Source organism: Asterias amurensis, chromosome 4 (assembly GCF_032118995.1).
Source record: "Asterias amurensis chromosome 4, ASM3211899v1".
In the NCBI taxonomy this organism is placed as follows: domain Eukaryota; kingdom Metazoa; phylum Echinodermata; class Asteroidea; order Forcipulatida; family Asteriidae; genus Asterias; species Asterias amurensis.
The window spans coordinates 8,127,111-8,154,702 of record NC_092651.1 but is presented as its reverse complement, the minus strand read 5'-3'; the positions used below and the strand labels follow the sequence as shown (position 1 = coordinate 8,154,702).

The following is a 27,592-nucleotide window of genomic DNA, read 5'->3' as shown; positions in this document are numbered from 1 at the left end:
CCCTTGTTACTTGGATCTTCACAATGATCTACACCATAGTTTGCTTGCCCTTGTTACTTCAATCTTCACAATGATCTACACCATAGTCTGCTTGCCCTTGTTACTTGGATCTTCACAATGATCTACACCATAGTCTGCTTGCCCTTGTTACTTGGATCTTCACAATGATCTACACCATAGTCTGCTTGCCCTTGTTACTTGGATCTTCACAATGATCTACACCATAGTCTGCTTGCCCTTGTTACTTGGATCTTCACAATGATCTACACCATAGTCTGCTTGCCCTTGTTACTTCGGTCTTCACAATGATCTACACCATAGTCTGCTTGCCCTTGTTACTTCAATCTTCACAATGATCTACACCATAGTCTGCTTGCCCTTGTTACTTGGATCTTCACAATGATCTACACCATAGTTTGCTTGCCCTTGTTACTTGGATCTTCACAATGATCTACACCATAGTCTGCTTGCCCTTGTTACTTCGATCTTCACAATGATCTACACCATAGTCTGCTTGCCCTTGTTACTTCAATCTTCACAATGATCTACACCATAGTCTGCTTGCCCTTGTTACTTGGATCTTCACAATGATCTACACCATAGTCTGCTTGCCCTTGTTACTTGGATCTTCACAATGATCTACACCATAGTTTGCTTGCCCTTGTTACTTGGATCTTCACAATGATCTACACCATAGTCTGCTTGCCCTTGTTACTTGGATCTTCACAATGATCTACACCATAGTTTGCTTGCCCTTGTTACTTGGATCTTCACAATGATCTACACCATAGTTTGCTTGCCCTTGTTACTTGGATCTTCACAATGATCTACACCATAGTTTGCTTGCCCTTGTTACTTCGATCTTCACAACGCTCATCAGACTCTTCACCAACTACTGGTGGTCGACCTTCTCTCATCTCTAAGACTTCTTGTCCGAGAGCTGGGAGTCGATCCTCCATAGTGAGTAGCTTGGAGAGACTGGAGCAGCCTGGAGAAGTGTTGTCATCATCATCAGGGGAATCCTGGTAGGATAAAGAGAGAGAGAGAGAGATAAATGAGAGATTCAGATATGGCTTCAATTGTATTTACACGATGCTTATGGGGTGTCGTGGCCGAGTGGATAAGAGTTCCGAATTCAAGCTCTGTTGATTCTGCTCAGCAGAGTGTGAGTTTGAATCCCGGTAGTGACACTTGTGTCCCTGAGCAAGACACTTAACTATATTTGCTTCTCTCCACCCAGGGGTAAATGGGTACCTGTGAGGGCAGAGATGGTTCTTGTGATTGATTTAGCCGAGTAGCGCATATTTTTTGCACAGGCTGTATACTCACCAGGGAGCTGAGATGGTTTAAGGAATGACTTAAGGCCCAGTGACCAGGGCTAAGCGCTATATAAAAACTTAATATTATTATTATTATTATTATACAGAAGTAGACAGTACTAAAATGTCTCAAAGTTGTTACTAATAATAGTGGCTTCTTATATATAGCTCATACGCATCACTATACGTGACACTCAGTGACGTTCAAGGCGCTTCAACACATGAACATGTTTACTTGTAATACTTGGCCCTTGGAAAAAAACATTGGAAAGCTCAATAGAGTACAAGGTCTGACCATACAAATTGACCCAATTCACCCGACGTCATCATCAGAAACAATCTTGGTCGTGCCTTTTTTTTTTGAGTCAAGGTCCCTGTGTGTTATATATAGTAGTCACGGTAGTCATGGTAGTGTGCCTTCTATATTTCAGGGATGTGATAGGCTTTATAACAAAATAGTGAGCTCAAAGCATGAAAACTTGAGAGAGCGCAAAAGCTTGAGAGCACGAAGCCTGCTTACACATGTACATAAATTTATCTTTGGTTTTTAAAAACCTACTCTGTAATCTGGGACATTCTATATGGTTTTATCTCCCTTTTTTTTTTACTTCGATCCAAATGAAAAAAAAACCAAAAAAACAAAAAAACATTTGTATTTCTGGTTAAAAACAGAGAAATCACATCCCCTGAATTTTAGATTAACCAAGGAATCTTTTACTAGAGCGTGCCTTGTAGCTGCGACTTCCAAGTTAATGTGCCGGGGCTCTGAGCAGTCTAGCGCTCATTTTGATGGTCTTCCTATGTTGTCAATATTTTTATTGCGAGGTGCCAGTCAGAAGACCAACATGTAACTTGCTGGCAGGATCGCGGCTTACAGAAACTATCGATGGAATAGGCGCAACGTGTGTAGCGTTGAGTGTATGGGGCCTAATGTATTACCATAGAGGTTGACCAACTAAACCAAGAATGTCTTGCACCATGACTACTGGAAAGCAGCAGCAGGGATGACCTTTGGGGATGCCACTTTTGATTTCAAATATCCAGTAATAAACCACAAGGGAAGCTAACTTGGGATTTTTTATATAATTTTGGGTTAAACAAAAAGACAAATTAATTGCAGAGAGCGGGACTTGAACCGACGACATCCAGAATAATGTGCCAGGGCTCTCCCAAATGAGCTATCTAGCCTTACGGTTTCTCCCTATTTGACAGTTCAGGGGTGCCAGCCAGAAGCCAGTCAACCTGAAACTGCCATGTACTGGCAACCACAGATCACACCCAAGTTTACGGTGCAATCAGGTGAATGGCTTCTAACTGGCACTGCCAGACAACAAGGGTATTGACAAATAAGGGAGACCTGCCAACATTAGGGCTAAAGCCTCAGCACGTCAGACGGCGCAGGCTCGAGTTCGCTCATGCATTTCCAGTCAACTTTTCTTCTTTTCAACCAATAAGAAAAAATGCACACTACTGTTAGTTAATAGTATGGCTTCTGACTGGCACCCCCGAACAAAGATATCGACATTAAAGGGAGACTGCAAAAAAACAAAGGCTAGAAAGCTCAGTTGGTAGAGCGTCGGCATGTTAATCTGGAGGTCAAATCCTACTCTATTTAATTTCTCTTTGTTCAACCCCAAATTATTTTATAAGAAATGAAAATCAGATAAAAGTAAAAAGAACATTATAATGCTCTTAATTGCATGTTATAGCCTAGCGGTTAAGAACACCGGACTCAATCTGATGTTTCTGACAAGCAGAGTGTGGGCTCTAGTCCCAATAATGACACCTGTGTCCTTAAGCAAGACACTCAACCATGATGCTTCGTCCTTCGGATGAGACAAAAAGCTGTTGGTTTTGTGTGTTGTTTAAAGCACTTAAAAGAACCCAGTGCACTTATCGAAAAGAGAAGGGGTTTGCCCTGTGTTCCTGGTTTGATTGGCAGCATACTATGCCACAGCACCTTGTAAACCAATACTTGGTGCTAAGGATTATATTAGGGCCCAATTTCATAGTATTGAAATGCTTAGGCACAAGAAGTAGCTTAACAAAAATATGCTTACCAAAATAAGGTTACCAGCCAAACTATCTTGTCACATGTACAATTTGTGACTGGCATCCTGCTCATTTCTGCTAAGCAAAGCATTATTAAGCAATATTTTCTGCTTAAGCAACTCTATGAAATTGAGCCAAGGTGTCATAATTCAAAAGTAGTCCGACATACCTTGCAGGAAATACTGTACAGCACCAGGAGCCATGAGTGACAGATATGATCGCTACATGTATAGACGATGTGACCTTTGTTTACATTTAAACCGCCCTCTATTGACAAAACACTGTACACGTCATATTTCGCCGGGCAAAAAGACGCGTAGTCATGGTAAGATTGCATGTACTTTATAGCTGGTTGCCAAAATAAAAAGGTTTTGCTCGGCGGTATGTGCGCGAATCATGTTATGGTTTTTGAGTGCGTCAGAGGTCACATCGTCTATAAGAAGCCACTATTAAGTCGGCTGTACTTACTGGTGTATTTGGAAGTTGCATATGAAGAAGAGGACGGTGAGTGTGATAGGTCTTTGTGACAGGTGGACTATCAGGATGTGATTGGTTGATGGTTGTCATGGTGAGTTGCATATGTTGACTACTTGAACCTCCATCATTATCAGGTTCATCTCTTCCTGATAAATCTGTTAAGAACAAGTTGCAAGACAAATATGATTATCGTTAAAGACACTGGATACTATTGGCAATTGTCAAAGACCAGTCTTCTCACTTGATGTGTCTCAACATGCATTAAATAACAAACCTGTAAAAATTTGAGCTTAATTGGTCATTTAAGTTGCGAGATAATAATAAAAGAAAAAATACCTTGTCACACGAAGTTGTGTGCTTTCAGATGCTTGATTTCAAGACCTAAAACTCTAAATCCGAGGTCTCGAAATCAAAAATCACACAAAAATTACTTTGTTCTTGAAAACTACGTCACTTCTGAGGGAGTCGTTTCTCACAATGTTTTATACTATCAACCTCTCCACATTACTCGTTACCAAGTAAGGTTTTATGCTAATAATTATTTTGAGTAGTATTTACCAGTAGTGTCCACTGTCTTTAACGGACTCCTACTGAAATTACTCACAGATGTGTGTACATGTATGTCAATGGTACAAATGTATTCAATAAAATGATCAGAAAAAATGTGAAGAGATTACATCTTTAATGTCAACTCTCTGTCTCTGATTCGGATGTTGGTATCTCTTGTAGATCAAGTTTTTTTACCATGATATGAATCCCTACTCACTGTGAATGAAGTGTATGTAATATCGTAGAGTAAGGTTACAATTTACATGTAGAACCTTCATCCTCATTATAGTTAGCAAGTTTTTTTTCTCAGAAAAGTGAGTGAAAATCACAGTCATGTTTTCAGGAGAGTCACCTAAATCCCTTGTACATACTAAAAATATTTCCGTCTAACGAGACGAAAATTACTCTCGTAAAATTGTTTTACTCGTTTCTCAAAAACTACAGCACCTCAGCCAGTAATATTTATAAGGAAGCTTTATACCGTCATTATCTTTAAACCATGTAAGTTTAGTGTGAATGTATGGAGGTTTGTGTCATAGAAAAAGTACTAAAACCCTTTAAGAAATTGTTCAGCATGATTGCCTAACTGACATCCTTGTGTTGTCTCCACAATGCTCCAGGAAGATTTAACACGTTGTGTCTATAGGGGACAGTAGCTTCCTCATAGCTGCGGGCAAGGATGGCCAATTATTAAGTTTGTTCTTTTCAAGGGGAATAATTTTCTGGAAATCGCCATGCTCTAACATAGAGATTATGCTGTTATTACCTAAGTAGTCGGGTACATGTACGTGTACACGTGTACTTTAGATAGTATGGGTATGAACACTTATCATAAAATCTGGGTACGAAACTTTATATCAATAACAATTATCAATATAAATTGGGTATGACCGTATGAACACTTATAAATAAAAATTGGGTATGAACACTTATCAATAAAAATTGGGTATAAACACTTATCAATACAAAATGGGTATGAACACTAATCAATAAAAATTGGGTATGATCGGGACACTGACATTTATCAATAAAAATTGGGTATGACACTTATCAATAAAAATTGGGTATGAACACTTATCAATAAACATTGGCTATGAACACTTATCAATAACCATTGGGTATGAACACTAATCAATAACCAGTGGGTATGAACACTAATCAATAACCATTGGGTATGAACACTTATCAATAAACATTGGGTATGAACACTAATCAATAAACATTGGGTATGAACACTAATCAATAACCATTGGGTATGAACACTAATCAATAACCATTGGGTATGAACACTAATCAATAAAAATTTGGTATGAACACTTATCAATACAAATTGGGTATGAACACTTATCAATAAAAATTTGGTATAAACACTTATCAATAAAAATTGGGTATAAACACTTATCAATAAAAATTGGGTATGAACACTTATCAATAAAAATTGGGTATGATCGGGACACTGACATTTATCAATAAAAATTGGGTATGACACTTATCAATAAAAATTGGGTATGAACACTCATCAATAAACATTGGGTATGAACACTAATCAATAAACATTGGGTATGAACACTAATCAATAACCATTGGGTATGAACACTAATCAATAACCATTAGGTATTAACACTAATCAATAAACTTTTGGTATGAACACTTATCAACACAAATTGGGTATGAACCCTTATCAATAAAAATTTGGTATAAACACTTATCAATAACAATTTGGTATAAACACTTATCAATAAAAATTGGGTATAAACACTTATCAATAAAAATTGGGTATGAACACTTATCAATAAAAATTGGGTATGATCGGGACACTGACATTTATCAATAAAAATTGGGTATGACACTTATCAATAAAAATTAGGTATGAACACTCATCAATAAACATTGGGTATGAACACTAATCAATAAACATTGGGTATGAACACTAATCAATAACCATTGGGTATGAACACTAATCAATAACCATTAAGTATTAACACTAATCAATAAAATTTTGGTATGAACACTTATCAATACAAATTGGGTATGAACCCTTATCAATAAAAATTTGGTATAAACACTTATCAATAACAATTTGGTATAAACACTTATCAATAAAAATTGGGTATAAACACTTATCAATAAAAATTGGGTATAAACACTTATCAATAAAAATTTGGTGTAAACACTAATTAATAAAAACTGTTACCCAGTAAGACAGTAATACGTGTATGTTTATGGCTATAACTTATTGGAGAACCAGATAACTAAAATATAAAGTAATATCACATGTACAGCATTTCCTGAAAAATTGTGTGTTCTAGTGAAAATGGCCAAAAATAACACTGACAATTTAATCAAAGCAGAGAGAGAATTGGCAGGAAGATGTCTATGCAAATTAGAGTTTAAATTGTAACAAAACACATTCTGAGCGTGACAGAAAGCGATTTTAGAGTCTTTGGATGAACAGCTACGTCGCCAAGATTTAATTTACTTTCCATTGGAAAAGATTAGAATGAGACTTTAAAATTGAATGATACCCACGGTCTGTACCCGAGGAATGGAAGAAGGGGGAATGATGATCCAGGCAACAAAGTAGGTTAATTGTGTTACTTGAAGGAACATTACAGAACTGGTTTTGCTAGCAAAAAAGTTGCTGGCTGTGTAAGCACTTACTGTCAAACCTGTAGAAGTTTGAGATCAATCGGCCATCTTGGTCACGAGAGAATAGTGAAAAACCGATTAAAAAATTTGCATTGCATCGATGCCAAAACAAAAATGAATAAAATGCTCACTGAGCGATAAACTCCAAACGCCAAGTTAAATTATTTATTTCTCATCAAATATGAAATTTCTGACAGAAATATTTCAAGGGATGTTTTCTACTTTTATCATCATTAGACCGTGTAAGTTTGATGTAAATCTGTGATCTTCACGATTTTTGTTTCTTACCAATTCTGTAATGTCCCTTTAACACTAACGCATCTAGAGCCTCAGGATATGCTCTGATGAGATTTCAACATTAAATACTTCAATTTTATTAAGGTATAGAGTTGTTGAGTTCATCATGGAAGAGGAGTTTCTGGTTCTGTCTTTTTGTAGATCGTTGAGATAACTGTGTACAGGCTCTGAACTTGAAACTTATAGTGAACCAAACAAATAGCTCCTGCACTGGACATTATTGGTATTTACTCAAAATAATTGTTAGCATAAGACCTTACTTGGTGATGAGTATTGGAGAGCTGTTGATAGTATACAACATTGTGAGAACGGCTCCCTCTGAAGTTTTTGAGAAAGAGGTTATTTCTCACTCAAATAATAAAAGGCTCCAGGCCTGAAGCTCTTATTAGGAATCTGAAAGCACACAAATGTTTCCCTTTTTGAAGGGTGTTTTTTCTTTTGTTATTCCCTTGCAATTTTGATGACCAATTGAGTCACAGATTAACGGTTATGTTATGTTGGGATACACCAAGAGAGAAACCTGGTCTTTGACAATTACCAAAGGTGTCCAGTGCCTTTAAACTAAACCATTTGAACGCTTTGAAACCTGATAAGAATCATTAGAAACCGAAGCTCATCAATACACTCAGCAAAGCCGCTAATCTAATTCATTGGTCAGTGTACCCAAATCTAAAGTATCTTTACTGACCAAGGAAACCTGCAAAAACTAAATAAGCCTTGCAGCGTAAAGGCATTTTTTTTATACTAAAAATAAAACTTTTTGTTTGTGGCAAGGCCTCAGGACATTATATGAAATACTTAAGTCTTTAATTTGATTTTAAACTTCTTAAACCTGAGTGTGGGTTAAGAACTTTAACTAAAGAACATGAGATTAATTGTGTTTTATACACAAGAAAATTCATTTTAATTTTTGTTTAGTTTGAAGAAAGTTCTGTTGGATATTGAAAATGTTGCTGGCTCTTTAAACCCTTCCATTGATGATAAACAAACGGCACTGGTTGGCATGGATGGCTGAATGTTAGCAAAACACTCAATCTGTTAACATCTTGACCTAACTGGGGAGCGTAGTATTTTCACAAAAGTGACCGATCTCGATAGGTCTCTATTACGCATTGGTTTGTACACAGCGCGCTGCAGGCAAAAATTTTCATTTTCACAAAGTGACCTATCTGTTTAGGAATTAATTACTAATTAAAATAGTTTTAGGGATGAAAACACATTGATAGTTCTGTATGAATAAAGTATTCAGCTTTGTTTTTGTCATAAAATAATACAATAAAGTTGGTAAGCAGACTCCGAAACAGCAGTTTGAAAAGTAGTGCAACTTCAATCATGATTTTCTCTGTACACGTTTTTTAAAACAGTAAACAAGTTAGGTCATTTAGTGGTACATATGACGAGATTTTCTGATCAAATGCAATATTTTTTCAAACTTTCAATTAAATAAAATATCTTCTACAATTGTTTGCTTTATATCCAACAAGCTCAACACTGTTTTTGAATAGTGGTGTGACATTTTTACAAACTGTGGCCATCTGTTTTATCTTTGCATTAATGGCTTTCCATAGTTTTCCAACTCGGTTGGCAGAAATTTGGCTGTGATATTTTGATAGAAAGGTCTGAGACTTCGGTTTCCTCCAGGAATGTTGCTGTTTGTTTGTTTGTTTGTTTGTGTAGGCCTATACCATGTAAACAAATCCTTTAATCACATTTCGCTGAAAGATGCAACTGAGTTATACACGACAAACGAGCAGCAAAGTGGGCCCTATTTCATTACAAATCAAAGTAATAAGTCACAAAATAAGCATAAAACACAATGAATTGTAATTGATTTAAATGTGCCATTAATATGAATGCTAAACAGTGGTGGATGAACCGGCACGTTGCACTAGGCTGTGCAAACACTCAATTCAAACCTTGAATCGACTGCTGTCAAAGCCATCCAGTGTCTACTAATCTAATATATTCTCATGTTTTAAATATGTTCATCTGTGCCTAAGGGTGTAAAGCTATAGCAGCCCTCCATGGTCTCAGGGACTGTTTTTGAACCATCTGGATTTACATGATGGACACATCTGCATTATGTAAAGAGAAATATAAGTGCTACGTATAGAAATAGAACCCGGAGAACGCTGAGTGTCTCATTGTGCATGCGGATTCGTTTCGAGACCATTTTTATGGACACGCATACGCCATTTTTTAAACGCGTATGTTTTGTCATACAGTGACGTCATCATTGACCAATAAACGCACTAGAAACGGTCTATGTGTGCTGACATCTTGCCATTTTGCCATACACGCGTGTCACGTGATGCTCATTTTTCTATACACGCATAACGCGCAGTATCGATACGCCGCGTCCACAGACAACACAGAGGGTGGCCGAGCTCAGCATTCTCCGGGTTCTATTTCTATGGTGCTACGTATAAGGTCCAAGCAAGCAGACAGATGTCTACATGCTCCTCTCTTTTTTTTGCAATAGAAAATTACACTTTATTGGCTCTTGTAAAGAAGAGGTTCTGTTTATAAACAGCACATTCTGAAGTACTGAATCTCAGTTCTGCTTTGTGTTTCTTGGTTTTGCTGTTCTCTTACAATATTACATGTACATTATAACTAGACATTTAGGTGTTTGTGAACAGACACGCAGCTGTTCTGTGTTTTTTGCTTGGATTTTGTGCTTCATTGCCCAAGGAATTTATATTTCTATTATAAAAAGGTAGTTTGGCAATGAGAGGCGACTGTAAATCTAATTCTTTGTATATGATATGCAGCTTCAATTACAAACAAGTAAAATTTACATATTATAAAAAAACGAAAAACAACCTACATGTCACCCACAGCAATTTGCCTTATTTTTGACCGGGCAATAGCACTATAAAGAGTATTTCTATCACTTCCGGGGTATACACGATTCGCCCTGCACAGATTAATAGGCTTTCTGTCACTTTTGATGCGCCGTAGTTTCAATTTGCTCTAGAGGTGGATTATAACAGCTCCTTTAAAAGTCTTATTGTTTGTGATGGATTAGATGTTTGTAGTGGTAATGTGTTCCATCTTTAATAACTGTTTTGGGTAAGAATGAATAAACCCCACGGAAGTGATTGAGAGAGCCCTCATGCAGTCAAAAATATGGCCCATTGCCGTGGTGCTGTATGCTTTTGATGTGGTGCCCTTTGCATGGTTCCTGTACAAATTTATGCTTTCCTTATAGAGGAGCCCCAAGCCCGATAGACATTGCTGTGCCCCTTCATGAGTGAAGTTTAAGGTCTGATCTATTCTGACAACTTAAATTAACTCCAGATTCATGTAACCATGAATGAATGCCAAAGTTCAGAATGATGACATTCTTAAAACACAACAAAGTAGCCAAAGGAATGCTAACACAAAATCAATCCTACCCAAGTCCAAATTCACTCTTTTCTCACAAAGGTTTTCAAACATGAAAACCAATAAAGGGGACTTTCAATGTCAAAATAGAAGCATTTAAGTCATGAATTTCATTGGTTCCGTAAAGTAAATATATGGGGATGTTTTTTTTTTAAGAATCCGATTCAAATCAATATTCTTTATACCAGATGCAAATTTCCATCTATTAAAGAATCCAACATGTTGATACCTGTCATATGAAATCCACATGGTTTAAGGATTATTTCAGATGAGTTGGTCCAGTGCACTCTCTCTGCACCCTAGGGAAATTTGTGTCCTTATAAAATTTAATTAAATCCGATTGTGTAGACTCAGCGAAAGACAATAAACCAATGCTTACACAACAGCAACCTAAAACCTATACATTGATTATATGTTGATGCTCAGTTTTCAATATTGTAGATTGCTGACTCATTTAAAGACAGTGGACACGTTTGGTAATGGTCAAAGACCAGTCTTCTCACTTTGGTGTATCTCAACATATGCATAAAATAACAAACCTGTAAACATTTTGAGCTCAATTGGTCGTCGCAAGTTCGAGATATTAAAAAAAAAAACACCTTTGTCACACAAAGCTATGTGCTTTCAGATGCTTGATTTTGGGACCTCAAAATCTAATTCTGAGGTGTCAAAATCTAATTCTGAGGTGTCGAAATCAAATTCGTGGAAAATTACTACTTTCTTGAAAACTAAGTCACCTTAGAGGGAGCCGTTTCTCACAATGTTTTATACCATCAACCTCTCCCCATTACTTGTTACCAAGTAAGGTTTTATGCTAATAATTAGTTTGAGTAACTACCGATAGTGTCCACTGCCTTTAAAGGAACATTACAGAATTGGTAAGGAAAAAACTTGTCTAAGATCACATATTTACATACAACTTACACTGTCTAAAGATGATGATAGTAGAAAACATCCCTTGAAATATTTCTGTCTGAAACATCATTTTTGATGAGAAATTTAAAAAGGATGTCATGCAAAATGTGTAATCTGTTTTTCACTGTTTTTCTTGTGACCCAGATGATCGATCGATCTCAAACTTCTACAGGTTTGTCAGTTAATGTATACATGTATGTAATGGTGGGTTACATAAAGTGCTTACACTGTGATCAATGTTAGAACAAACAACTCTGCACAGCACAAAGGGCAATGGAGAGACAAATGGTACATATCTCAATTAGAGACAGGAATAAATGCACAGACATACGAAAGAAAACTGGAGTGAGAGACATCATAAGGACAGTAAAACATTAGCTAAATGGAGACGGGCTGGACACACTGTCCAAAGAAATGACAACAGATGGACAACAAGAATAAGGAATTGGCAACCAAGGACAGGGAAAAAGAAACGAGGTAGACAGAGAAGAAGATGGAGAGATAACATCAGGGTGTACAATATATGCAGGAACACACTGTCACAATGAACCAGAACTGCAAGAAAACTATATTTTATGGATAGCATTTACATGAGGGCTACATCTTACACTGGATGAACACAGCCTAAATGATGATGATGAATGGTGACCCATTTTAAACACCAGTATCCTCACTTGGTGTACCCATAGCTACTATAGTACTACATCAGAGGGAGCTATTTCTCACAATGTTTTATACACTCAACAGCTCTCCATTGCTTCTTACCAAGTTAGTTTTTTAAGCTAACAATTATTTTGAGTAATAACCAATAGTGCCCAGTGCCTTTAAAGTGGTGGACAACTTTGGTAATTGTCAAAGACCAGTCTTCTCATCACTTGGTGTATCTCAACATATATGCACAAAATAACAAGCCTGTGAAAATTTGAACTCAATTGGTCTTCAGAGTTGCAAAATAACAATACAAGAAAAAACACCCTTGTCACACGAAGTTGTGTGCTTTCAGATGCTTGATTTTGGGACCTCAAAATCTATATGTGAGGTCTTGAAATAAAATGCGAGGAAAATTACTTCTCTCTCGAAAACTACACTACTTCAGAGGGAGCCGTTTCTCACAATGTTGTTTACCATCAACAGTCTCCATTGCTTGTTACCAAGTAAGTTATTATGCTAACAATTATTTTGTGGAATTACCAATAGTGCCCACTGCCTTTAAGTTTCTTAACCCTGTCCCTCAGTTAATAAGTTATGCCTCTAAGGGAAGCCCAGACAAATTAGCATTTGGATTATCCTGGGAATAGAAAAAGCATATTTGTTCATTCTAGGCAGGATACTGGAGGTGTAAAACTGAAACCAAAGCTGGCTCAATCTTGATGACATGGTGATAGCCTATGGGTTTGATAGAAACACTCATGGTCAGGCACAGACAATTCATCCATACCTTAAGGGGAGGATAGCAAAGGTACATCTCCTGTGACTATGTCAGCCCCCCGCATTATTAACGCTACTCCCCCAAGTGGTTGGTCTGCTTAAAGGTACAGGACACCTTTGGAAATTATCAAAGACCAGAATTCTCATTTGCTGTATCCCAACATACGATGCATCAAATAACAAATGTGAACATTTGGGCTCAATTGGTCATATCGAAGTTGCAAGAGAATAATGAAGAGGAAAAACCAACCTTGTTGCACAAATTGGTGTGCTATTAGTAATGCAGTAAAAGGCTTCAGGCCTGAAGTCTTTTCTAACATTTGAGTGGGAAAATTACCTCTTTCTCAAAAACTATGTTACTTCAGAGGGAGCCATTTGTCACAATGTTTTATACTATCAACATCTCTCCATTGCTTGTTACCAAGTAATTAAGTTATCATGCTAACAATTATTTTGAGTAATTTTGAGTCCAGTGCCTTTAAGATGAGGATAGCAGAGATGCCTCCCCCGTGACTATTTCAGACCCCACATTATTAACCTATTCCCCCTTCTGGTTAGCCCTTTTAATGAGTACCAATTTATGGAGGTGGATAAAATTGCATGCATGAATCATTTTGGTTCCGTGCCTCTAGGGTTCCCAACCATCCAGGAATCCCACACGAGGGTTTGCCAACACAACACCCTTCAATCAGTTAGTAAATCCGGTTAGCCAATTAATTGGTTTAAACCAATCACAAGTTTTGGGTAGATTCTATGGATTGAACTGTCAAAGATTGTTCCAATGTTTATGTTATTATTAAAATGAACTAAGTATTTTCTGGGGATCAGAACAATCTCACAGTGGAATGATGTGCATCCCGATTCCAAAGACAAATATAAACTATATAAATGGGGAAAGTTTATGCAAACAAGTCTGAAAACACCCAGCAAATTTTCTAAAAACCCATAATTTTAATTGGGGGCTTTAAAAGTTATTGAGAAATATAAATTTTTCATTTTTTTTAAAAATAATAGGTAATATTTATTACCTTTTATTCATATTTCTCAATAACTTTTTGTCAACATCCAGAGCATCTGGAAATTTTAACAATTGGAAATGTGCACATATTTTTTTTAAACATTTGTAAGAAAAAGGTACATGTACGTGTATAACCAGCTATCTGCTGAATTATCATGAAGAATTGTAATATTTCAACAAGTTGAATGATCTCATACAAATTATTTGTAGCTTGGTATAGACGTTGTCCTTGTATACACAATTATGCTGTATTTAATCTTGTTTGCTGTGAAATACTGAGTATATGTAAATTGCATTTGATTTAATAAGACCAGTCAAAGCAAGTGACATACGTCTTAAAAACCCTTGAAAGGAATGATACTGCAAAAGCTTGAATACATGTTTGTCAAATGCAATCTTATTTAAATAAAGAACAACTCTAGCCAGGCATTACAATTTATTTCAAATGTACAGAGTATGTCTCAAACTTATCGGTGTGATGCCCATGTATTGGTCATATTGGTAAGATTCTTATCGGTGTGATGCTCATGTATTGGTCATATTGGTAAGATTCTTATCGGTGTGATGCTCATGTATTGGTCATATTGGTAAGATTCTTATCGGTGTGATGCTCATGTATTGGTCATATTGGTAAGATTCTTATCAGTGTGATGCTCATGTATTGGTCATATTGGTAAGATTCTTATCAGTGTGATGCTCATGTATTGGTCATATTGGTAAGATTCTTATCGGTGTGATGCTCATGTATTGGTCATATTGGTAAGATTCTTATCGGTGTGATGCTCATGTATTGGTCATATTGGTAAGATTCTTATCGGTGTGATGCTCATGTATTGATCATATTGGTAAGATTCTTATCAGTGTGATGCTCATGTATTGGTCATATTGGTAAGATTCTTATCGGTGTGATGCTCATGTATTGGTCATATTGGTAAGATTCTTATCGGTGTGATGCTCATGTATTGATCATATTGGTAAGATTCTTATCGGTGTGATGCCCATGTATTGGTCATATTGGTAAGATTCTTATCGGTGTGATGCTCATGTATTGGTCATATTGGTAAGATTCTTATCAGTGTGATGCTCATGTATTGGTCATATTGGTAAGATTCTTATCGGTGTGATGCCCATGTATTGGTCATATTGGTAAGATTCTTATCGGTGTGATGCTCATGTATTGGTCATATTGGTAAGATTCTTATCAGTGTGATGCTCATGTATTGGTCATATTGGTAAGATTCTTATCAGTGTGATGCTCATGTATTGGTCATATTGGTAAGATTCTTATCGGTGTGATGCTCATGTATTGGTCATATTGGTAAGATTCTTATCGGTGTGATGCTCATGTATTGGTCATATTGGTAAGATTCTTATCGGTGTGATGCTCATGTATTGATCATATTGGTAAGATTCTTATCAGTGTGATGCTCATGTATTGGTCATATTGGTAAGATTCTTATCGGTGTGATGCTCATGTATTGGTCATATTGGTAAGATTCTTATCGGTGTGATGCTCATGTATTGATCATATTGGTAAGATTCTTATCGGTGTGATGCTCATGTATTGGTCATATTGGTAAGATTCTTATCAGTGTGATGCTCATGTATTGGTCATATTGGTAAGATTCTTATCAGTGTGATGCTCATGTATTGGTCATATTGGTAAGATTCTTATCGGTGTGATGCTCATGTATTGGTCATATTGGTAAGATTCTTATTGGTGTGATGCTCATGTATTGGTCATATTGGTAAGATTCTTATCGGTGTGATGCTCATGTATTGGTCATATTGGTAAGATTCTTATCGGTGTGATGCTCATGTATTGGTCATATTGGTAAGATTCTTATCAGTGTGATGCTCATGTATTGGTCATATTGGTAAGATTCTTATCAGTGTGATGCTCATGTATTGGTCATATTGGTAAGATTCTTATCGGTGTGATGCTCATGTATTGGTCATATTGGTAAGATTCTTATCAGTGTGATGCTCATGTATTGATCATATTGGTAAGATTCTTATCAGTGTGATGCTCATGTATTGGTCATATTGGTAAGATTCTTATCGGTGTGATGCTCATGTATTGGTCATATTGGTAAGATTCTTATCAGTGTGATGCTCATGTATTGGTCATATTGGTAAGATTCTTATCGGTGTGATGCTCATGTATTGGTCATATTGGTAAGATTCTTATCGGTGTGATGCTCATGTATTGGTCATATTGGTAAGATTCTTATCGGTGTGATGCTCATGTATTGGTCATATTGGTAAGATTCTTATCAGTGTGATGCTCATGTATTGGTCATATTGGTAAGATTCTTATCGGTGTGATGCTCATGTATTGGTCATATTGGTAAGATTCTTATCGGTGTGATGCTCATGTATTGGTCATATTGGTAAGATTCTTATCGGTGTGATGCTCATGTATTGGTCATATTGGTAAGATTCTTATCGGTGTGATGCTCATGTATTGGTCATATTGGTAAGATTCTTATCGGTGTGATGCTCATGTATTGGTCATATTGGTAAGATTCTTATCGGTGTGATGCTCATGTATTGGTCATATTGGTAAGATTCTTATCAGTGTGATGCTCATGTATTGGTCATATTGGTAAGATTCTTATCGGTGTGATGCTCATGTATTGGTCATATTGGTAAGATTCTTATCGGTGTGATGCTCATGTATTGGTCATATTGGTAAGATTCTTATCAGTGTGATGCTCATGTATTGGTCATATTGGTAAGATTCTTATCGGTGTGATGCTCATGTATTGGTCATATTGGTAAGATTCTTATCGGTGTGATGCTCATGTATTGGTCATATTGGTAAGATTCTTATCGGTGTGATGCTCATGTATTGGTCATATTGGTAAGATTCTTATCGGTGTGATGCTCATGTATTGGTCATATTGGTAAGATTCTTATCGGTGTGATGCTCATGTATTGGTCATATTGGTAAGATTCTTATCAGTGTGATGCTCATGTATTGGTCATATTGGTAAGATTCTTATCGGTGTGATGCTCATGTATTGGTCATATTGGTAAGATTCTTATCGGTGTGATGCTCATGTATTGGTCATATTGGTAAGATTCTTATCGGTGTGATGCTCATGTATTGGTCATATTGGTAAGATTCTTATCGGTGTGATGCTCATGTATTGGTCATATTGGTAAGATTCTTATCGGTGTGATGCTCATGTATTGGTCATATTGGTAAGATTCTTATCAGTGTGATGCTCATGTATTGGTCATATTGGTAAGATTCTTATCGGTGTGATGCTCATGTATTGGTCATATTGGTAAGATTCTTATCAGTGTGATGCTCATGTATTGGTCATATTGGTAAGATTCTTATCAGTGTGATGCTCATGTATTGGTCATATTGGTAAGATTCTTATCGGTGTGATGCTCATGTATTGGTCATATTGGTAAGATTCTTATCGGTGTGATGCTCATGTATTGGTCATATTGGTAAGATTCTTATCGGTGTGATGCTCATGTATTGGTCATATTGGTAAGATTCTTATCGGTGTGATGCTCATGTATTGGTCATATTGGTAAGATTCTTATCGGTGTGATGCTCATGTATTGGTCATATTGGTAAGATTCTTATCAGTGTGATGCTCATGTATTGGTCATATTGGTAAGATTCTTATCAGTGTGATGCTCATGTATTGGTCATATTGGTAAGATTCTTATCAGTGTGATGCTCATGTATTGGTCATATTGGTAAGATTCTTATCAGTGTGATGCTCATGTATTGGTCATATTGGTAAGATTCTTATCGGTGTGATGCTCATGTATTGGTCATATTGGTAAGATTCTTATCGGTGTGATGCTCATGTATTGGTCATATTGGTAAGATTCTTATCGGTGTGATGCTCATGTATTGGTCATATTGGTAAGATTCTTATCGGTGTGATGCTCATGTATTGGTCATATTGGTAAGATTCTTATCAGTGTGATGCTCATGTATTGGTCATATTGGTAAGATTCTTATCAGTGTGATGCTCATGTATTGGTCATATTGGTAAGATTCTTATCAGTGTGATGCTCATGTATTGGTCATATTGGTAAGATTCTTATCAGTGTGATGCTCATGTATTGGTCATATTGGTAAGATTCTTATCAGTGTGATGCTCATGTATTGGTCATATTGGTAAGATTCTTATCAGTGTGATGCTCATGTATTGGTCATATTGGTAAGATTCTTATCGGTGTGATGCTCATGTATTGGTCATATTGGTAAGATTCTTATCAGTGTGATGCTCATGTATTGGTCATATTGGTAAGATTCTTATCAGTGTGATGCTCATGTATTGGTCATATTGGTAAGATTCTTATCAGTGTGATGCTCATGTATTGGTCATATTGGTAAGATTCTTATCAGTGTGATGCTCATGTATTGGTCATATTGGTAAGATTCTTATCAGTGTGATGCTCATGTATTGGTCATATTGGTAAGATTCTTATCGGTGTGATGCTCATGTATTGGTCATATTGGTAAGATTCTTATCGGTGTGATGCTCATGTATTGGTCATATTGGTAAGATTCTTATCAGTGTGATGCTCATGTATTGGTCATATTGGTAAGATTCTTATCGGTGTGATGCTCATGTATTGGTCATATTGGTAAGATTCTTATCGGTGTGATGCTCATGTATTGGTCATATTGGTAAGATTCTTATCGGTGTGATGCTCATGTATTGATCATATTGGTAAGATTCTTATCAGTGTGATGCTCATGTATTGGTCATATTGGTAAGATTCTTATCGGTGTGATGCTCATGTATTGGTCATATTGGTAAGATTCTTATCAGTGTGATGCTCATGTATTGGTCATATTGGTAAGATTCTTATCAGTGTGATGCTCATGTATTGGTCATATTGGTAAGATTCTTATCGGTGTGATGCTCATGTATTGGTCATATTGGTAAGATTCTTATCGGTGTGATGCTCATGTATTGGTCATATTGGTAAGATTCTTATCAGTGTGATGCTCATGTATTGGTCATATTGGTAAGATTCTTATCGGTGTGATGCTCATGTATTGGTCATATTGGTAAGATTCTTATCGGTGTGATGCTCATGTATTGGTCATATTGGTAAGATTCTTATCAGTGTGATGCTCATGTATTGGTCATATTGGTAAGATTCTTATCAGTGTGATGCTCATGTATTGGTCATATTGGTAAGATTCTTATCGGTGTGATGCTCATGTATTGGTCATATTGGTAAGATTCTTATCAGTGTGATGCTCATGTATTGGTCATATTGGTAAGATTCTTATCGGTGTGATGCTCATGTATTGGTCATATTGGTAAGATTCTTATCAGTGTGATGCTCATGTATTGGTCATATTGGTAAGATTCTTATCGGTGTGATGCTCATGTATTGGTCATATTGGTAAGATTCTTATCGGTGTGATGCTCATGTATTGGTCATATTGGTAAGATTCTTATCAGTGTGATGCTCATGTATTGGTCATATTGGTAAGATTCTTATCGGTGTGATGCTCATGTATTGGTCATATTGGTAAGATTCTTATCAGTGTGATGCTCATGTATTGGTCATATTGGTAAGATTCTTATCAGTGTGATGCTCATGTATTGGTCATATTGGTAAGATTCTTATCAGTGTGATGCTCATGTATTGGTCATATTGGTAAGATTCTTATCGGTGTGATGCTCATGTATTGATCATATTGGTAAGATTCTTATCGGTGTGATGCTCATGTATTGGTCATATTGGTAAGATTCTTATCAGTGTGATGCTCATGTATTGGTCATATTGGTAAGATTCTTATCAGTGTGATGCTCATGTATTGGTCATATTGGTAAGATTCTTATCGGTGTGATGCTCATGTATTGGTCATATTGGTAAGATTCTTAAAAGCAACGTTTGTACCTTTGTTTTGTTGAACTGTTTGATTGTTTTAAAAAGGGAACAAATTTGTGTTTGGCCGGTTTAATACTGACCACATTTTTATTCCCATTCATAAATACCTTTTCGGTCAAAAAACATCAAAACTTATTGGTTCAAAAGTTAAAAAAAATGCCAAAATTATAATTGTTCAATAATTTCTTTCAACAAACCACCCCTCCAGCTATGAAATGGTAACACCCTCTGGGAAAAACTCTTTATAAGGAGTTATTGGCATGCGCGTCGCGCGTATCGCGTGATGTGGCAAAGTTGTTCCAGCCGTTGCTCTCGACCAATAGGAATGAATAAACTGTCTTATAAGCACAGGTGCAAGCTCGCGTGTCACGCCCATGTTTAAACACTTCTGGCTGTGGTTATATCATTCGTTTAAACTCCCCCACGTGATGTCCTCTCAACCAATCAAGAAGGAGAAACTGCCTGAGTTATTTATGTATTCTATATAAATTACTTGTTACTTATTTGTTTTATATCGCTTCTGTTTAAACTGTTCTGCCATCTTTTTGCGAATATTATAAGTTGTTGTGTCATGTATTATGTTCCTCTGTCGTTTTGTCTGCATGTCTGTCTGTTTGTTTTGTTTCTTTGTCTGTCTGGCTGTTTCTTACAAGCCTCTGCTCATCAAAACAGCCCATACTCTATTTATTACATTTATGTTTACTGTTACTTAATGATACTTAGTGAATTATTGGTTGTGAAATATACTACTCATACTCTTCGCTCATCTTTCTCCGGTGTGGTTAGCTTAAACCAGCCAGTAGCCAAAACTAAATATTATGGTGATCGTTCATTCTTAATACATGCCCCTCGTTTGTGGAACAGGCTGTCAGCAGCAATCCAATCTGCCAATTGTCTGCTTTAATCTGCTTTAATTGTACAGCGCTTTGTGATGTCTGTGTCATTGAAGGTGTTTTTTTTTTAATAAATATTATTATTATTATTATTATTATTATTATTATTATTATTATTTTTTTTTGCTGTACTCCGTAATACATGTAATTGTCAATACCTTTTAGGGAAGTATGGAAATAAATGTTTTTGAATTGAATTGAATTGAATTGAATTGAAATGTAGTTGTCAGGTTTGATACTTGGTCCTTGAAAAATAGAATTTTGTTATTGAGGACAAGGGCTGACCTACTTGTACTATTTCATAAGGTAAGGAGGTTAATATACTTTTCAGGCTAATCACAGCTTTTTTTTCCTTTCCAAGGGCAAATTGTTTTTTCTTCGGAAATCAGACTGACAGTTGCATACAATATTCTACCTGTGGAAATTTAATTTCAAAAGGTGGTCACGTTTTCTGAGATATCGCCAAAACTCTGGAGCTAATATGTCCACGCACGAAGAATAATCTGCGGTTAGGCTTCTTATATTAAACTTTTTGGGGGCCAAAAGTGATATCTTTTTCCATAACCCTAATACTTCAAAGTGAACTGTTTCTAAAAATGCATTACTGTACTTTTTTTACCACCTAAGTTTTTCTTGTCATGCATTTTCAGAGTCATCACAAAAAGTATACAGACCCTTACTCTTAAAAATAGCAACTATTTTTGTCTCTTTCTCAAGATTTCTAAATTTATTGATACCTTTTGTAGATCAAGATTTTGGCCATGATATGAATGTTTGTAATATAGTTTACCTGTAGAAATTTCAGCTTCAATTGTCACAAAGTTTTTGAGAAATAAAGAGTGAAAATGACAGTAAATATTTTCAGGAGAGTAATTCCGTTGTACATGTACATGCCAACATAAATTTTGGTTCATGTTACGCTGTCAATGAGGCTTTGAGAAAGACTCTGCTAGGGTCGAAACATCAGCCCATTAACTATTCTTTGCAAAATTATTTTTTGTGAAGTTGTCTTACTCATTTCTAAAAACCTACATCACCTCAGCAAGTAATATTCTAAGGGAAGCTTTTTTCCATCTATAAACCGTGTTAGTTTTTATGTAAATATGTGGGCATTTGCGTTGTACGACTTTCATCAGCAATGCCGAGAAAAGTTACTGACATTCATCAGCAATGCCCAGAAATGGTGATTGAACATTATCTTAACTGTCCCATAAAGTACTTGCTTGTGAAGGTAGCACTGGAATTCACAGGCAGATCACTGGTCATTTGTTTCAGAGAATGTCAGAATGTCAATTTCACACCCACTGCATTCCGTCTCATAGTGCCCTTTACTGTTGAGGGATATTTTGTTTGCTGTTTCTCACAGCTCAAATTTGAAAGATGTTCAAATTTAATTAAAGGGTTTGGGTACTTTTAAGCAATGCAAAACATCCACAGATTTTTATTAAACTTAAACGATTTAAAGATACTTACGGTAGAAAGCTTACACATCGGTGTATATGGGTAAAACCAAAAATTAATATTCTTTATCCCCGATGCAAATTTAACATCTATTAGAAAGCTTCCCTTAAAATATTTCTTGCTGAGGTAATGTAGTTTTTGAGCAATGAGTAAAACAATTTGACAAAAATTATGTTTGTCTCAGTGAGATGAAAATTATTTTAGCACGTACATGTACAACGGATTTATGCAACTCTCCTGAAAACATTGCTCTGTGATTTTCACACTTTTTCCTCAAAAACTTGACGACTAATGAAGCTGAAACTTCTACAGTGAGTAGGGATTCATGCCATGGCCAAATATTTTGGTCTACGAAAGGTATCAAAACCTTTTAAATCTTCAAACATTAAACAGATCATAGACATTTTTTAAGAATCAATAATGTTTATTGTCATTTTAGTAACCTGTTATTCATTTTATTTTCCTTTGAATTTGTACTTTCACTTAAAAGCAATTGGACACTTTCGGAACAGAATTTTTTTTTTTAATTCACAGATTTACAAATAACTTACAGGGTTTACAGAAGGTAATGGTGTACGGATATATTTTCTCCCGACTCCGATGACCAATTGGGCCTAAATTTTCACAGGTTTGTTATTTTATATATAAGTTGTGATACAAAGTGTGGGCCTTGGGCAATACTGTTTACCGAAAGCGTTCAATGGCTTTAAATATTACACTTCAATGATTTTCTGTAAATATCTGCAGATTGTGTTAGTGTTGCATTTAAAAATAAACCTTTCAAATGTTGGGTAATGCTGCATTATGTCAATGCGTTTGGTTGGTCTGCATGATATCAAGGAAGTCAGGTTGGCGTAGTGGTGTCCTTCCTTGCCTTCCACCTCTAGGAACCCGGTTCGAATAAAACCAGGGGGGCAATATGTGGATTGGGTTTCCCGTCCCTGCCTGACTGCGTGGGTTTTCCCCCTGAGTAATTCTCTGGGGTTTTCCTCCCACTATCTAAAACTGAAATATCTTCATTTTCTTCTCTCTTCTGGTTTTGCTTTAAAGCCATTGTACCCTTTCGGTAAGTAAAAAAAAAAAAAAGTTCACAGATTTACAAATAACTTACAGGGTTTACAGAAGGTAGTGGTGAAATACTTCTCTTGAAATATTATTCCATGAAATGCTTTACTTTTTGAGAAAACAGTCTAACAATGTCAATTCTCGTTAACGAGAATTACGGATTTATTTTAAACACATGTCATGACACGGCGAAACGCGCGGATACAAGGGTGGGTTTTCCCGTTATTTTCTCCCGACTTCAATGACCGATTAAGCCCAAATCTTCACAGGTTTGTTATTTGATATAGAAGTTGTGATACACGAAGTGTGGGCCTTGGACAATATTGTTTACCGAAAGGGTCCAATGGCTTTAAGAGCATTGATAATAATATCCAAATCCCCCCCCAAAAAAAAATATAAAAATAAATAAACAAATAAATAAAAATAAAAATTGTGAAATTATACCCCAAAATGGCAGTCAGTGTTTACAGCAACAGACATTTGTTTTCACAAACTACTCTACTCTCTACAGAGCAGTCATGCACTCATGGGTGCAGTTCACACTTCACAACATCTTAAAAGGGTTTTCATAGCGTTTATATCAAGTTTTTTGGCCATGACATGAATCCCTACTCACTGTGAATCAAGATGTACATGTATGTAATATAATTTACCTGTAGAAATTACAGCTTCATTTGTCGTCAAATTTATGAGAAAATCATAGAGCTATGCTTTTAGGAGAGTCGGTTAAATCTGCTGTACATATGCTAAAATTAGTTTTGTGAAATTATTACTCATTTTTCACAAACTGCAGCACTTCAGCAAGTATTATTTTAAGGGAAGCTTTCTACCATTATAAACTGTGGATTTTTAATGTTTATCTGTGGACAATTGTGTTATGAGTGTTACAAAAACTTCCCAAACCCTTTAAACCATAAGAGCTGATGAAAACTCCACATTCAGACAGCCACTAATGTGTAGCCACTTTACATCAGTGCCGTCACTTCACTTTAGGCTTTGTTTAGATTCTCTGTACCACATGAAGTGCAGAATTCTGCACAATGGATGATGATGCTCTACAACAATTCAACAAACATGTTGAATATATAGAGGATAATGACATGTATTTGAAATACGCTCGACATTAAGGTGGAATAGTTGGTTGCACTACGCATCATCGACCACCATCTTTGATGTGTTAACAAAGTAAAAGAGCACAGCACGTACACGCGTGCACTTTGCCCTTGTTAATACATCAAAGATGGTGGTCGATGACGCGTATTGCAATTCATATATACCCTGCTTCCAGGGTAGCGTCAATTCTGTGCTTACGGTAAGCAGAGCCATGAAATTGTTCTGGGATGATTAGAGCAGTTGCCTTGGACTGACCATGGTAGATAATGGACCAGCATCACTCGAGCAATCAGTGGTCTGTAATCCACAGGTGATAAAAGGATTCACCTTCCTGTAAGTGTATCATCTTCTTGGGCCATTCAACTCTAACAAACTATATAGGCAGTGTTGTTATAGCTACAACAATTTTAAAGTGGGCTCTAAATCAAATTAAGTCTACCAAGGGCGAGCAGTTCAACAAAACTATTCACATTCAGATATAGGGTCATCAAGTGGAAGTGTCTTGGTCAACAGTAAAGAGCACCGAATTGAAACTCTGGTGTTTCTGATCAGCAGAATCCGGGTTGGAATCCCCAGTCGTGACACAAGTGTCCTTAAGCAAGACACTTAACCATTTCTTCATCCTTCGGATGGGGCGTAAAGCCGTTGGTCCCATCCCATGTGTTGTGTAACGCATGTAAAAGAACCCAGTGCACTTATCGAAAAGAGAACTGAAGGTGTTCGCTGTGGCTGCTGAATGCGCCGTAGCACCTTGTTAAGGTGCTACATGTACATAATTGGGTCTCAACTTCAACAACACATCTTATTATATACATGTATTAAGTGCCTTGAGTACCTGGTTTGGTAGATACGTGCGCTCTTTAAGACTTCAATATTACTATTATCATTGCTGAAGTGCAATCTGTGGGAAATCTGTGCTAGGCAGAACAGGTGTATTTTGCTCAGAATGCTGGGTGAACATTTTTAGTTCTGGTCAGGCCCACCCAGCACTGCCCATTGCAGCTACAGTTACACCACTACATGTACATTTAGGTCTCTATGATTTCTGTACAAAGCTTGAATTATTACAAGTAAACACAACCTCTCTAATGCATGGCCCCTACTCTTTCTATATCAGAGACCTTTTTCAATGACAAGTGTTTTTTAAACAATTTTGTAGTAGACATTTCCACTTGGTTTGCACATCGTGCACGTGCACTAACACTACTGGTTGGCAAAATGAGTAAACATTAAGCTTGAGCATATTTTTATGGAACTGATGGTGGTGTGACGCATGCATCTGCCTAGTGTACGTATTGTACCACCCAATAGTGTCTGCATGCATGCATGGATTGTAATAAGCATATTTCACGGGAAAGGCAATTACAACAATGTATAGGCTTCAAAGATCAAAACAGTTTTTAAAATATTTTTCATACGTAGCAATGATGGCAACCAAGGATCACCCAAAAAACAATTAAAAACATTCTGATGTCAGAACATTGAAGTAGGAATTTTTACATGAAACTGCTTCTAATGAAGTTATCTCAGCCCAATTTCATGGCTATGTTTACTGTAAGCAAAGAATCAAAGCTTACAGAAGCAGGGAGTTCAAGGCTTTCACGTCAAGCATATTTCATGGATTAGCAGGGAGTTTCTGATTGTGCTTTGGCGTACTCCATGATACTAGGCATTCTTTGCTTACACAGCTAGCGCAGAAATTTGGCGCTTGTACAGTAAGCGGAGAATAGTGATCATTAGCACAAAAATCGTCTGTAAGCAGAACCATGAAATTAGGCCCTGTTTGTAGGGTGTCATGGTAGAGTGGCTATAATGAGCATCAAATTCAAGTTCTGGTGCTTTAGTCACCAGTGGGTTCGGGACCCGGTCATGCCACTTGTGTCCTTGAGCAAGGTACTTTACTATAATTACTTCTCTTCACCCAGGGGTATAAATGGGTACCTGCAAGGGTAGAGGTTAATATTGTGTATTAAAAAGCCTTTAGATTGGTTGCCCAGGTTGTATACTCCCCAGGGAGCTGAGAAAGATTACAGGAATGTCATTGGCCCAATGAACGGGGCACTTAGCGCATTGAGACGGTTATTGTAAAATATGCTTCATAAGAATGTTATTATTATTATTTACTGTTGAGTAATTCCTACCTACCTGTAGTTGTTGGTTCTCCCTTGACCAGCGAGAACTTCCTATACACGGCCATCGGCCCTTCCACTCCATCCACTAAGAAACGACGAAGAAGGAAATAAACCACAATGGTCCCAAGGCACAGAAATAGGAAGGCTCTGAACAGGGTTCTACTCCCCCACTCCTGGTAGACGATTCCACCAAGAACAGTCCCAACTCCTTTCCCTGTCAAATTAAACCAACAAACTATCAAAATCGGTTTGGAGAAGATTTTGTAATGTTCAAAGTGATTTCTTCAGGCAAAATATGACAAAAGCATTTAATTCACTTTGAAAACCATACAGGAAAGGCTAATTTCAAGGGATTTATAGGATTCAAAGATGAAAACCGGTTTTTAAAACTTCCTTCAGGGCACAGAAAATAGGAAGGCTCTGCTCATGGTAGACGATTCCACCAAGAACAGTCCCAACTCCTTTCCCTGTCAAATTAAACCAACAAACCATCAAAATCTTGCAAAAATATTTTGTTCAAAGTGATTTCCTCAGGCAAATATGACAAAAGCATTTTAGTTGACTTTGAAAACCATATAGGAAAGGCCAATTTCAAGTGATTTAGGATTCAAAGATGTAAACCGTTTTTAACAGTTCCTTAAGGGCAGAGAAAATTGGAAGGCTCTGAATAGGGTCCTACTCCCACACTCCTGGTAGACGATACCAAAAAATATTTCTTATAGCAATGATATATGGTAACCAAAAATCACAAAAATAAATGTTTTGCAACATTGTTCAACACACTGAATAGGAATTTGAACTTGACACTGCTTCTGAGCTTCCAATGAAGCTATCAGAGCCCGGTTTTGTTAAAACATAAAATTATAAGCAACACAATACAATACTGAATGTGGAAGCCGTCTCCATTGTTAAGGCCGTGGCAAAATTTCATGGGTCTGC

At 36.7% G+C, this 27,592-nt stretch overlaps 1 protein-coding gene across 1 annotated transcript in view; it reads right to left on the bottom strand.

Annotated features, from left to right (window-relative positions):
• Window positions 1–799: 799 nt before the first annotated feature.
• LOC139936052 (major facilitator superfamily domain-containing protein 6-like) overlaps window positions 800–27,592 on the bottom strand; it is a 38,855-nt gene continuing 12,062 nt past the window's right edge. The window contains exons 4-6 of the mRNA XM_071930767.1: window positions 26,667–26,867; window positions 3,840–4,003; window positions 800–1,022 (exon numbers count right to left, since the gene is read on the bottom strand). Of these exons, the coding sequence (XP_071786868.1) occupies window positions 828–1,022; window positions 3,840–4,003; window positions 26,667–26,867 (560 nt within the window). The 3' untranslated portion in view covers window positions 800–827. The remainder of the gene's footprint in view (window positions 1,023–3,839; window positions 4,004–26,666; window positions 26,868–27,592) is intronic.